We start from the raw sequence: 14,988 nt of genomic DNA, 5'->3' as shown, positions 1-14,988 counted from the left end.
TTGATTTATAAGTATTGATATATATCAGGGGCAGATCTTGTTCAACTACAAAATTGTCTTGTCTACTCTTGATCTTTTAAAGAAACTCTTCTGTATTAATTTTAGGATCAGGTGGTTCATTTCTGGGAAGAATGCTGTTCAGATTTTATTGGGAATTTATTGAATTTTTTAGACTGATTTAGAAACATTTTTAATCTTTAATAAAGCCAGATCATCTTATCTATGAACGTGATGTATTTCTCATTTTACTTGGTCTTCTTTCATATCTTTCAATAGAGTTTTGCCATTTTCTTTGTAAAATTTGCTATCTTAGATATACTCCAGGTGCCTTATAATTGTTGCAATTATAAGTTTATCTTTGAAAAATTATATCTTCTACTTGCTAGTACATAGGAACTTCACTGACCTTTATATATCAATCTTATATACAGCAACTTTTATTAGCACTAATAGTTTGTCTTTTCTATTGGATTTTTTGTGTATAGAGCCCTCTGTAAATAACAATTTTATTTCTTTTCCTGTCTTCATACTTAAAAAAAATTTTTTTTTAAGGCACTGCTTAAGAACTCAGATAATGTTAAGTAGAAATTGTAAATATTTAGTGATTCACAGATTGAGGGGTTTTTTTTGGTTGTTTTTTTTTTTTAATTTTTAAAATTCTTTTTAAAGATTTATTTATTTTTGAGAGAGTGTGTGTGCACACACGTGAGCACGAGCGGGAGGGGGGGCAAAGGGAGAGGGAGAGGAAGTCTTAAGCAGACTCCTTGCTGAGCACAGAGCCCACTGTGGGTCTCCATCTTAAGACCCTGAGATTATGTCCTGAGCTGAAACCAAGAGTCAGAAGCTTAACCGACTGTACCACCCAGGCACCCCTGGGTTTTGTTTTTTTTTTTTCTTTTTTAATTACTCCATGTGACTGGTTAGATATTCCTATGTCTTTTACTAAGTTTAATTGTGTTTTTATTTAACATACAGCACTAACACTTAAAAATTTTAAATAGGTTTGCATCATCATGCTTCCTAATTTACACAAATTATAAACAATAAATTTTATATTTAAGCTATTGCTTTAATCTTTCTGTATTCTTCGTCATCTTAAGGTCACACTACACACAAAGTGAAGGAAGCACTTATTAATGAAGAAGCAATTTTGAACCTCATGGAAAATAGTCAGACTTTTCAGCCTTTAACCCAAAGACTGAGTGAGTCACCAGTTTTCTGTAAGTAACAATTCTACCGTAAATTTCAGTATGTTAATCAATGAAAGTGTGTTATGTGAGGAGGCGGTGTTTTTCCTTTGGTTTGAAGAGGTTAATGTTGCATGTTCAATAAATCCTTACTGTAAGTATAAAATGAAGCCTTGAATTAAATGAATTAGTTTTGTTTTTTGTTTTCTGCACATTTTTTTTCTAAAAAACAATTGTGAAAGAAAATAATTCCTTTGCTTTTTTTTTTTTTTTTAACTTCACTTTGGTTGGAGGAAAACCATATTGCTTTGGGGAAAAATGCATTTATTTTGAGTTAAAACTTTCCAAAGTTGAGTACATTAATAAAATACTGTAATTCTTTCTTGATGAGTATCAGAAATTTCCCTGGACAGTTCTTTTTAAGCCATTAATTTTGGCTAGGGTGGAATAGGACCATTATTTCTGCGTGTTTTTTACTTTGCCTAAACGCGTTTTCATTAGCATCATAAGCCATTTGCTAGATTTCATTTCATTAATATAGTCTAAATTATTGACATCTTTTTCAGAAATTTATTTAAAATTTCATTGCAAAAAGTGAGATGTCATTGAGTTTCATGCCTCTTGTTTTGCTTGGTTTACTGATTTTGTTTCTTTTTTTGTGAACTTTACATTTTTTCATTCTTATTGTATCAAACATGTTCCCAGCTTTCTACAGTGTCCTCTGTCTGTTATCTTCATTTTCATTTGAATGGAACACAAATTGACTGACTAGGAACAATACCAAAATTATTGTACACAGTCATATATCAAGAACATTTGAGACAGGAGTAGAAAACTTTTTTCCTTTATAAATGAATGGCATATGCAGAAAGAAATGATCCAGAGAAAAAATAAGCAGCTGAAAGAGAGGAACATAGAGAAAATGAAGGAATTTTTGAAAAAGAAACTGAGACATATCCTTATTTCATAACATTAGGCAAATAGAATGTATCATCAGTAGATAAATTCCCCCTTGCCTAAGGTTGCAAAAATGCAATCTTAATGTTAGTCAAAGATCTGAAAGTCAAATATCTGTAATTCATTTGCTAATATTAATCTTTTTTTAAGAATGAGACAGGAAAAATGAACTGCAATTCTAGGTTTAAGAAAAGATTTGTGGGGGCGCCTAGGTGGCTCAGGTCATGATCTCAAGGTCATAGGATCAAGCCCACATTCCTGCTGAGCAGGGAGCCTGCTTCTCCTTCTCCCTCTGCCTATTGCTCCCCCTTCTTGTACTCACTCACTCTGTCAAATAAGTAAAATCTTTTTAAAAAAAGACATTTTTGCCAAAATGGCTCTTTTAAGCAAACACCTTTATTTTTGCCTTTATATTTCATAGTATACTTGAACCATTTTCTTTAATGTCAATGAAGTACACCTGAAACCTGATATTTTAGTAAATAGGGAGTGCATTATCTCATTTTACAGAGAAAAAAGCTGTGGATTAGAACAAACCTCCATCTTCATGGTCTTTTTTTTTTTTTTAAGATTTTTATTTTATTTGTTATTTAAGATTTATTTATTATTTGAGAGAGAGAGCGAGAGAGAGAACATGCATTGGGGGGAAGGGGCAGAAGAAAAGAAAGAGAGAGAATCTCAGGCAGACTCCCTGATGAGTGTGGAGCATGATGTGGAGCTGGATCTCACGACCCTGAAATCATGACCTGAGCCAAAATCAAGAGTCGGATGTTTAACTGACTGAGCCACCCAGGTGCACCCTGCCATATTTTTAAATAATACCTTTTATTGAAATATTTCACATTGCAGAAAATTTACCTTCTAATGTGTATGGTTCAGTGATTTTTTAAAAGATTTTTATTCATTTATTTGAGGGAGAGAGCAAGCACAAATAGGGAGGAGGGGCAGAAGGAAAAGCAGACTCCCTGCCAAACAGGGAACCTGACATGGGGCTCGATTCGAGGACCCTGAGATCATGACCTTAGCCGAAGGCAGATGCTTAACCAACCGAGCCACCCAGGCACCCCCAGTTTAGTGATCTTTATCATGTTCACAGGGTTATGCAACCATCACCACTCTCTAATTCCAGAACATTTTTATCACCCTAAAAAGCAACCCCATAGCCATTAGCAGTCATTCCTCTTCCCTCTTCTCAGCTCTTGGCAACCACTAATCTATTCTCTTTTTTACTGGATTTACCTATTTGGGTCATTTCATATAAATGGAATCATATAACCTTTTGCTTGTGGCTTCTTTCACTTAGCATAATATTTTCAAGGTTCATTCAAAGTTGTAGCCTGTATCAGTATTTCATTCCTTTTCACTACTGAATAATATTCCCTCATATGGCTACACCAGAGTTCATTTATCCATTCTTCAGATGATGGATATGTGCATTGTTTCCACTTTTTTGGCGATTACAAATGATACTGCTGTGATTATTCATGTATAGGTTTTTGTGTAGACATGTTTTTAGTTAACTTGGTTATATACCAGGAGTGGAATTGCTGTATCATATGGTAACTATGTTGAACATTTCAACAAACCATCAAACTTTTTTCCAAAGCTGCTGCACCATTTTACAGTCTGATGGGAATGTAGGAATGTTACATTTTCTTCTACTTCCTTGCCAATACTTACTACTTGTCTTGATTTGGCAAGCGTAGTGCATATGAAGTGGTATCTCATTGTCGTCTTGAAGATTTTTTAGGTAATGTCATTGACCACTTTAAAGCTCTCTTGTGTTTTTCAACCACAGGTTTCATTTAACTATCCTGTGAGCTAAATAAAACTTAAGTGAGAATAAGGTGTTCACATGTACTGTTTTTAAGGCACTTCTTCCTTAGCATTAATTCATATATTACGTATTTTGATTTTGTTTTGAACACTGGGAACCCTATTTGGTTTAGTGCTCCTCAACCTTAATTGTGCAGTAAGAGCTTGGACAGCTTGTTAAAGTGCATCTTCCTGGGCCCTAGCTCAGAAGTTCTGATTCAGGCAATAGAAGATGGGTTCTGGGAATCTTCTTTTTAACGAGGACACAAAATCATTCCAGTGCAAAGAGTCCAAGGATCATCACACTTTGATAAAAGAGCTACATCAACACAGAAGTCTTTGCATCAACTGTATTTTTTCAGTATGTGCCAGCATCTGTGATTTTGTTGTTTTATAATTGATCTGAATTGTTGAATTACTTAGAAAGTTATTTGTTAGTGATGCTTCACTTGTTTTATAGTGGACAGTAGTCCTGATGAGGCTCTGGTACATCTTCTTGCTGGTTTGGAAAATGACGGATATCAGGGGGGAAGAAATAGGATGCCATCACCATGTCATTTCTTTGGAAACACTAAAAATCCCCAAAATAGTGACGATGAAGAAAATGAACCACAGATTGAAAAAGAAGAAATGGAGCTTAGTTTGGTGATGTCTCAGAGATGGGACAGCAATATTGAAGAACCTTGTGCCAAAAAGAGGTAACTTTTTAGTTATTTCAGTTACTTTAATAATTTCCTGTTGTCATCACTGATTTTTCATTAGAAATTATTTTTACTATTATTCATAATATAAACACCTTATAAACTAAATAGTTGTCTTTTAAATCCCTTTAAAGTAGTGCTTTGTTTTTCTTGTGGCATAAATCTCATATTCTAAGCAAAATAAAATTTTGCTGACATTCAAAAAGATTAAACCTAGGTGTTTTTTTTCCAGATTTATTAGAAGATTAAACCTAGGTGGCTTTTTTTTTTGAGTTTTATTGAGATGTAATTGACCTATACCACTGTATGAGTTTCAGTGGTACATCGTAAAGGTTTGACTTTACATATTTTATGAAATGATTACCACAAATAATTTTAGTTAACACTCATCATCACATATAGCTATAATAAAAAGAAATGGAGGGGGGAAAAGGGGGGGGAAAAGTTTCTCCATGTAATGAGAACTCTCAGGATTTACTCTAACAATTTTCCTCTTTAATCGTACAGGAGCGGTAACTATAGTCACCATGTTGTACATTACATCCCTAGTCTTTATCTTATAGTGTTAAGTTTGTACCTTTTGACCACCTTCCTCCAGTTTCTTCTACCCCCATAAACCTAACTTTTAGAAATTATATATGTAGTATTAATATGTGTGGATAATAACTGGGGCAAAGTAGAAGTGCCTCCTTATCCCTGAACTTGAGGAAAAAGAACGCCCTCTGAGAGTTATATGGGTTACAGCAACAGTTACAGAGTCAGCTTGAAGACAAGAAACAGCCTTTAGGTCTGATTAGACTGAAGGAATTAAATATTAAAAGTAAATAAAAGTCTCAGAAACTGACACTGGTATTCTGGTTCATTTCTCAAGCTAAATGAATAAGGTGGCACTGTGGTTTTCCAAATCAGTCTCTTCTGAGACTGATTGGTTTGAGTTATATGTTCTGTGTGTAGAAAAAGATTAGGCCTCTAAGCCTGAAACACTGAGTATACCTCTCCTTTAAACTTATGTAGACAATACTAAAACTTCTAAACTCTTCATTTGAAATTTTCTCTTGTATCTGGGTACACATCAGAACCCTTCTTCTATATTTTCACAGTATGCTCCCTCAGAGAATTCCATTTTCATTCTATGAGTGGAGAATTCCAAACCTGCAAAATATTATTTCATACTTTTCCTGGCTTCGTGTACTCAGTTCCCTTTGCTGTGACAGTGATAAATCATTCAAAGACTCAGCTCTTGACCTTTGAAGAACTTATGCTACCTGGTCCAGACAGAATCAGTATTTGATTTCCTGATAGATTTGACCCTCAACAATGTCATAAGATGTCTTTTGTCAGTGTTTCCTATCTGTTTAAAAAAAAAAAAACGGTGAAAGACATAAAATTTTTTGTAGCTCTTCTATAAGTTGTTTTTTCAATTTTTTAATATAAACTTGATAAATCTTTCTATGAAATATCCTATTGGGAAATGCCTCAACCACATCAACCTATAAAATGGCTTTGTTCTTGTTTCTCTGTTATTTCTGTAATAATAAATTCCCCCCAACTTCTGGAAGTTTGCAACTTCAGGGTTGTATGTGACTTGCCCTCCTTTGTCGTTCTATCCTTCCACCCCCCTCCCTCCCAAGGAAATGTCTTAGTTCGGGCCTTCATTATCATTTATCTGGAACACTGTGATTCATTTTTTAACTGGTCTCCTCCTTGCCTCCAGTCCTCCTTTATAATATGGGTAATAATTATGATTATTAAAAGTAAACATGGGCACTTAGAAAGGGAAGCAGAGCATATCAGGGACCTTCATGAGTTCAAGTCATTCTCTACAGTCTTTATATCCTTTTTAAAAATGGTTACTTAGGGGAATGTTATAATCGTATTGAGCCCTAATTTAGCCACACATTAAGTAAAGTCTTAACATCCTTGTAGATAAGGAGACTACATGGCAGTAACTCATTAGGTGGGTTCACAAGAACTTACATAACTTTGCATTTAAAAACAACATAAATGCTTAAATGCCAAGTATGCTAGATTGGATTGAGACTGTCACAAATATTAGAGATTGGTAATTCACTGGATGACAGAATATAGATCCAAAAATACCTCGAGACTCAATTGGTGATGCCTAACAAAGTACAGAGTCATATGTCTAGGTTCAGGCAGTCAGCTTTATAAATACAGACTAGGTAGACCTTCAGCTCCTTCTAGGCTTAACAATTGCTGTGGGAAAGCCATGATGTTACTTTATTGAGAACACAGTAAGTCTGTAGTGTTGTATGGTTGCCAAAATAGTGAATTTAATTATTAGCTACCAGCTGTACCTAGGGTAACATTTACTATTCTAACAGATTTTGGATCTTATTAATAAAATAATTACAGTATTTACTTGATGTATTTAAGTCTTGCTGTAATAAATTGGATCGCTTCTTTCAAATTTTAGCAAAGTGTTGACTATTTGATATTTCTATTTGATCTTGTGGCATTTCACTTTTTCTTATTTCCATTTGTTTTTCTCTTTCTTGATTGTTTTATTTTGGTATTGTTTCTTTGATTTTACCTTCAGTGTATCATTAGCATTTTTTCTACAATTTCTTAGATGATATTTAGCTATTTATACTTTTATACCTGTATTAAGTAGATACACATTTAAATGTATAAAATTCTTATAAAGCCACTATCTACTTGTTATCATAGTGTCAGCCTGTTTAAAATCATAGGTGTGGTTTGTCCCACAATTAATGAATGCTTATATGTTCATTGACTGGACCAAATCTGTAAAAACCATGCCCAAGTCAACCTTGGGAAGATAAACCTAAACATTTGATAAATGCACATTAGAGAGAGATTGAAAAATAGAAGTATAGTGTCTAGAAAAGTTCTTCAGTTGTAAATGGATGTTATATTCTGCCCTGAGTACCATATTTTAAGAATTCTGAGAAAGGACAGGAAAGGGAAAAAAGAGGAAGAAGAGGAAGGATCTGTGAACACTGTCATTTTTATTCATTTATTTTTTTTTTCATTTAATCTCAATTAACATAATATATTATTGGTTTCAGAGGTAGAGATCAGTGATTTATTAGTCTTATATAATACCCAGTGCTCATTACATCACGTGCCCTCCTTAATGTCCATCACTCAGTTACCCTATCACCCCACTCCCCTCCCCTCCAGCAGCCCTCAGTTTCCTATGATTAAGAGTCTCCTATGGTTTGTCTCCCTCTCTAATTTCATCTTTTTTTAGTTTTTCCTATCTTTCCCTATGATCCTCCGTTTTGTTTCTTAATTTCTATGTATCAATGAGATCATATGGTAATTGTCTTTCTCTGATTGACTTATTTTGCTTAGCATGATACCCTCCAGTTCCATCCATGTCATTGCAAATGGCAAGATTTCATTTTTTTGATGGCTGAGTAGTATTCCATTGTATATACCACATCTTCTTTATCCATTCATCAGTTGATGGACATCTGGGCTCTTTCCATAGTTTGGCTATTGTGGACATTGCTGCTATAAACATTGGGGTGCAGGTGCCCCTTTGGATCACTACATTTGTATCTTTGGGGTAAATCCCTAGGAGTGCAGTTTCTAGGCCGTAGGGCTCTATTTTCAACTTTTTGAGGAACCTCCATACTGTTTTCCAGAGTGGCTGCACTAGCTTGCATTCCCAACACTGTCACTTTTAAAGAACAGTAAGAAAAATAGATAATGTTTGGTCTAATTAGAGAGGAATTATAGGACAAATTATAAATGCCTCCCAATATTTTAAAATTATCATGTGGAAAATAGCATAGACAGTCTACATAAAGCAACACAGGACAAAAGCAGGAATAATGAATGGAATTTGGAAAGTTCTGTGTAACAGAGGAAGAAAATCACTAAGAATTAATAATGGAAAAGATTAACCTGTGAGACAGCAAGCCACTTAACTGAGAATATAAAAGTGGAGATTTTGTCATCTGTTAAAAATAAGGTTTTTGCATTGAGTAGCAAATTGGACTCAATGACCTCTAGTAATTCTTTCAGCTCTTAAGACAGTGATTTAAGGACAGATTGTGATTTGGTAAAGGATTAATGGAGAAACTGTTGTAGGTACAATGGACATTTTCAAATTTTTGAGACAAAAGATAAACTTAGGTATGGATAGAAAGGAAAGTATCAAGCTAGGACCTAGTGAAAAATTTTAAATTGTTAAGAGATGAAACCTGAAGAGATTATCTATCTGGACTTCACAGTCCATCTGAATTCTTTAGTAACCTGCTTTAGAGCCTCTGCTGGGATTGACTCAACACCTGTACCACTTCCAAGCCCCTCTGATCCCTGTTTTCTCTTTCAGCCTGAGTACCCCCTTGCTTACCTTTTTGTTTGTTTTTTCCAGTTCACAATGTAGAGATTGTATATTTATTTGTGGAGATTTCTTAAAATATGCCAGGATGCCACCTTTTTAGAAGTTATTGGGTTCTCACCCAAGCTGTTATCTATATCTAATATTAGGATGAAGGGGAGACTATAAGGAAGAACATGATTAGATAGTCCAGGATATTGTGGAGCTTAATACAGGACTGATGGTGTCTTCTAGCTCACATGAAAAAGATTTTAAATTTATCTGCAATAACTTTTTATAGGACATGATACTAAAGCAAAATAAATCTTTTCTTTTTAAGGTAATAATTTTCAGAGCTTTTCAATTTTACTATTATAGCATCAGATTAAGCAGTTTTTTTAATCTGACATGCTTTTTTCTATGATCATACTCACTAGTGAATCTTAATATTCTCTAGATCACTGTGTAGAAATACCCATAGAAGCTCAACTGAGGAAGATGATTCATCTTCAGAAGAAGAAATGGAATGGAGTAATAACAGTTTGCTTCTAGCCAATCTTTCTATACCTCAGTTAGATGGAACTGCAGATGAAAATAGTGGTAAGTAAACTAATACACCGAGAGCATTTCATGATTTAGCAGCTAAAAATGTGTTTGATTTTAAAACTGTAATCACACATATAAAATCGGCTAAGTGTGAGGTTTTGACAATACTATCTATTATGTTTTGTCCTTCTCCAACATTTTTTCTTTTTAAAGAATGTGGACATATGATTATTTCTCATGTCTAAGAGGATTACATTTGTAAATCACTGATTTAAAACTTCATGAACTTTATAATCAGTTTATCATGTTAACATTTAAGTAGCATAAGAAACCGTAAGAAATATGTTCAGATGTTAACTAACTGGAATTTAAATAAAAACTTGAGAAAAAATATGCTAAGCTTATTTGAAGTGATAATACGAAGAAGCATATTTTATGAAAAATTTTCAAGGTGACAGTATTTTTCCCTGTTTGCCACAAAGGCGCTGAATAGTAATATAATTTCTTTCTTTTTTTTTTTTTATTTTTGTGTTTAGTTTTTTTTTGAGAGAGAGAGTGAGAACATGAGCAAGGGGCGGGGTAGGGGGAGAGGGAGAGAATCTCAAGCAGGCTCCATGCTCTGTGCAGAGCCTAATGCAGAGCTCGAACCCAGGACCCTGAGATTCATGACCTGAGCCAAAATCAGGAGTGAGATGCCCAACAAACTGGGCCACCCAGGCGCCCCTAATATAATTTATTCCTGATCAAAGGAATATGTGTTTAAGATAATGACTAATAATCAAGTGTAACTGACTCTTGATTATTTAGATTAAGTTATTATCTTAATGATAGGAATGACCTTTTTGTTGAGATAATCATTTTAAGCATAGAAACTTAATTTCATATAGTTTCTTTCATGGTGATAGTATGGAAAAATATTTTAAAAATTAAAAGCACGGAGGTGAAATAAATTCTTTTTTTCCTGATTCCAGACAATCCATTGAACAACGAAAATTCTAGGACCCACTCTTCTGTAATTGCAACGAGCAAGCTATCAGTAAAACCTTCCATCTTTCACAAAGATGCTGCTACATTAGAACCCCCATCTTCTGCTAAGATTACCTTTCAGTGTAAACACACAAGTGCCCTTTCTTCCCATGTTTTGAATAAGGAAGATTTAATTGAAGAACTTCCACAGCCAAACAACATAGAAAAATGTCTAGATCATTCAGTTGCTTCTCTTACAAATGAAAGCACTTACTCTATGAAATACCCTGGATCTTTGAGCAATTCTGTCCATTCAGAAAACTGTCATAAAGAAAGTAAGAAAGATATCCTCCCAGTATCCTCCTGTGAAAGTAGTATTTTTGATTATGAAGAAGATATTCCATCTGTTACAAGACAAGCACCAAGTAGAAAGTATACAAATATTAGAAAAATTGATAAGGATGCCCCATTTATACACATGAACCGTCATAGTAGTGAAAGTACATTGGACAAAAATTCTTTCAACTTTTCGGACCTAAGTCATTCAAAAAATAAATTACCCTCTGAAAGCAATGAAAAAGGAAACAGCACAGCTCTGAATAGTTTATTCCCTTCATCATTAACTGAAAATTGTGAATTGCTGTCATGCTCAGGAGAGAATAGAACTATGGTACATTCTCTTGATAGCATCGCTGATGAAAGTGGGCTAAATAAACTTAAAATTAGATATGAAGAGTTTCAAGAACATAAAACAGAAAAGCCAAGCCTCAGCCAGCAAGCAGCACATTATATGTTTTTTCCCAGTGTTGTTCTTTCTAACTGTCTCAGTAGACCACAGAAACTCTCTCCTGTCACATACAAACTACAACCCAGCAGTAAACAGTCCCGGTTAAAAATGAATAAAAAGAAGCTTATAGGGCATCAAGAAACTTCTACCAAAACTAGTGAAACTGTATCCACAAAAGATAATTGTATACAGAATAATCCTTGTAATAGTAATCCTGAGAAGGATAATGAATTGGCCAATGATTTAATTAAAGTCACCCGTGGACCTTTCGAAAATAAAACACCCACAGACAGTTTTATAGACTGTCACTTTGGAGATGGGACCTTAGAAACTGAGCAGTCCTTTGGATTGTATGGAAATAAATATACACTTAGAGCCAAACGCAAGGTAAATTATGAGACTGAAGATAGTGAGTCAAGTTTTGTAACACACAACTCAAAAATTAGCCTACCTCATCCCATGGAAATTGGTGAAAGTTTAGATGGAACTCTCAAATCTCGAAAACGAAGAAAAATGTCTAAAAAGCTACCCCCTGTCATCATAAAGTATATTATTATTAATAGATTTAGAGGGAGAAAAAATATGCTTGTGAAGCTAGGAAAAATAGACTCTAAAGAAAAACAAGTTATATTGACAGAGGAAAAAATGGAACTATATAAAAAGCTTGCACCTTTGAAGGATTTTTGGCCAAAAGTTCCTGACTCCCCTGCAACCAAATATCCCATTTATCCACTAACACCAAAGAAAAGTCACAGAAGAAAATCAAAACATAAGTCTGCTAAGAAAAAAACTGGTAAGCAACAAAGGACAAATAGTGAAAATATTAAAAGAACTTTATCTTTCAGGCGAAAACGGTCACATGCTATCCTGTCTCCTCCCTCACCATCTTACAATGCTGAAACCGAAGACTGTGACTTGAATTATAGTGATGTTATGTCTAAACTAGGTTTTCTTTCTGAGAGAAGCACAAGTCCCATAAATTCTTCTCCCCCTCGCTGCTGGTCTCCCACAGATCCAAGAGCGGAAGAAATGATGGCTGCTGCAGATAAAGACGCAGTGCTTTTTAAGGGTCCGAATGCATGTAATAACAAGACTGTTCACTCTCGTGTGGAAAAAAATAGTCGAGCAAGAGCTCAGGTTAAGAAATCAAAAACTAAGCTTGCTAATCCCTCTGCAGTTACTAAGAGAAGGAACAAACGAAGTCAGACAAATAAAGTAGGAGATGGTGGAAAAAAGAAACAGAGAGCAAAACAGAAACAAAAAACAAATGAGAAAGTTATATCAAGAAAGCATATAACAATTAAAGATGACAAAATAAAATCTCAGTCTGGTGCTGAAGTTAAGTTTGTGCTGAAACATCAGAATGTGTCTGAGACTTCAAATAGTTCTGGAGGCTCTCAATTACTTTTTAAACAGAAAGATGTGTCACTAATGGGCTCTGCTATAGATCATCCCCTTTCTGTTCCCGTGCCCACTGGAATTCATACACAACAGAATTTATCTGGCTGCTTTTCTTCTTTTTTAGAAAGCAAGAAGCCTGTAGATTTGCAAACATTCCCCAGCTCACGAGATGATTTGCATTCATCAGTTGTTTGTAGTTCTTTGGGACCTGGAATCTCAAAAATTAATGTTCAGAGATCTCATAATCAAAATGCTATGTTTACTCTAAAGGAATCAACCTTGATTCAAAAAAATATATTTGATCTTTCCAACCATTTGTCTCAGGTAGCGCAGAATACACAGATATCTTCTGGTATAATGTCTCCAAAGACAGAAGAGAATGCAAATACACAAAAAAACTATTTGTCATCTATCGGAAAGTTAAATGAATATCGTAATTCTTTAGAGTCAAAGCCAGACCAGGCGTATGCCCCTAATTTTTTGCATTGCAAAGACAGTCAGCAGCAGATTGTGTGCATGGCAGAACAGTCAAAGCACAGTGAAACTTGTTCTCCAGGAAACGCAGCTTCAGAGGAAAGCCAAATGCCTAATAATTGCTTTGTAACTTCCTTGAGGAGTCCAATCAAACAAATAGCGTGGGAGCAAAAACAAAGGGGCTTTATTTTAGATATGTCAAATTTTAAACCTGAAAGGGTAAAACAGAGGTCGTTGTCAGAAGCAATTTCACAAACCAAAGCACTTTCTCAGTGTAAAAGTCGAAATGTGTCAACACCTTCAGCATTTGGTGAAGGCCAGTCTGGACTGGCAGTTCTAAAAGAATTGTTACAGAAAAGACAGCAGAAAGCACAAAATGCAAATATTATGCAAGACCCATTATCTAATAAACATCAACCAAACAAAAATACTTCCGGTTCCCTTGAGCAAAACAAAACAATTAAACGAACACGATCAGTAACATCTTCAAGAAAACCTAGGACTCCCAGAACTACAAAACCTAAAGAAAAAATTCCCAAACTTCTTAAAGTAGACTCTCTAAATTTACAAAACTCTGGCCAGTTGGATAACTCTCTATCAGATGACAGTCCCATCTTTTTTTCAGATCCAGGTTTTGAGAGTTGTTATTCACTTGAAGATAGCTTGTCTCCTGAACATAATTATAATTTTGATATTAATACAATAGGTCAAACTGGATTTTGTAGCTTTTATTCTGGAAGTCAGTTTGTCCCAGCTGATCAGAATTTGCCTCAGAAATTCCTAAGTGATGCAGTTCAGGATCTTTTCCCAGGACAAACTATAGAAAAAAATGAGTTTCTAAGTCATGATAACCAGAAGTGTGATGAAGACCAGCATCATGCCTCAGACTCAGCCTCGTGGATTAGATCTAGTACTCTAAGTCCTGAACTGTTTGAGAAATCATCCATAGATAGCAATGAGAATCGTCGCCACAACCAGTGGAAAAGTAGCTTTCATCCTCTAACAACTCGCTCTAATTCAATAATGGATTCTTTCTGTGTCCAGCAGGCAGAGGACTGTCTAAATGAAAAATCCAGATTGAATAGGAGTTCAGTAAGCAAAGAGGTGTTTCTTAGCCTCTCACAGCCAGGCACTTCAGACTGGATGCAAGGTCATACCAGAAAAGAGATGCAACAGTCTCTTGACTCAGTCAATACCTCTTTTACTACAATACTATCCTCCCCTGATGGTGAACTTCTGGATGCAGCCTCTGAAGATTTAGAATTGTATGTTTCAAGAAATAATGATATATTGACACCAACTCCTGATAGTTCACCAAGATCTACCAGCTCTCCCTCACAGTCAAAAAACGGCACTTTCACCCCTCGAACTGCTCACATTCTAAAACCACTTATGTCCCCACCAAGTAGGGAAGAAATTATGGCAACTTTGTTGGATCACGACCTTTCAGAAACTATTTACCAGGAACCATTTTGCAGTAATCCTTCTGATGTACCAGAAAAGCCCAGGTAATCAGAATTATTTTTTTCCCTTGAGTCACTCTGAATGATTATAATGAATGTAACATGGGTACCTGACTGCTAGTTTTCTGGCTGTAATATACTGTATTTATAGGTAAATCATCGTAGAAGCAGTTCCTAATTATGGACTTTTGAGAAAATTCACAAACTTAGCTGGATGGTTGCACCTTAAGAACTTTAAGTTGATGAGTGTTGGTCTTAGATCTTACTGTTAACACTGTGTCAACATTAAGGATTAGAGATGCAGAGGCTCCCCTTGACATGATGCCAGATTAAGAAGGATGTCATAATACTTGAAAAGTACATTTATAATTTT

At 35.0% G+C, this 14,988-nt stretch overlaps 1 protein-coding gene across 5 annotated transcripts in view; it reads left to right on the top strand.

The window, feature by feature from the left end:
* The window catches only part of REV3L (REV3 like, DNA directed polymerase zeta catalytic subunit), a 169,158-nt gene that overhangs the window by 78,460 nt on the left and 75,710 nt on the right, over positions 1–14,988 (top strand). For all 5 annotated transcript variants that reach the window (XR_015726081.1, XM_045798487.2, XM_045798486.2 and 2 more), the window contains 4 exons: positions 1,101–1,220; positions 4,420–4,657; positions 9,436–9,578; positions 10,496–14,660. Coding sequence is in view for 4 of the 5 variants with exons in the window: in XM_045798487.2 (XP_045654443.2) it covers positions 1,101–1,220; positions 4,420–4,657; positions 9,436–9,578; positions 10,496–14,660 (4,666 nt within the window). In the remaining variant the exon portion in view is untranslated. The remainder of the gene's footprint in view (positions 1–1,100; positions 1,221–4,419; positions 4,658–9,435; positions 9,579–10,495; positions 14,661–14,988) is intronic.

Source organism: Ursus americanus, chromosome 11 (genome assembly GCF_024610735.1).
Source record: "Ursus americanus isolate L20-20 chromosome 11, mUrsAme1.1.p, whole genome shotgun sequence".
In the NCBI taxonomy this organism is placed as follows: Eukaryota; Metazoa; Chordata; class Mammalia; order Carnivora; family Ursidae; genus Ursus; species Ursus americanus.
The sequence above is the reverse complement of the archived record's forward strand: the minus strand, read 5'-3'. Positions and strand labels throughout refer to the sequence as shown.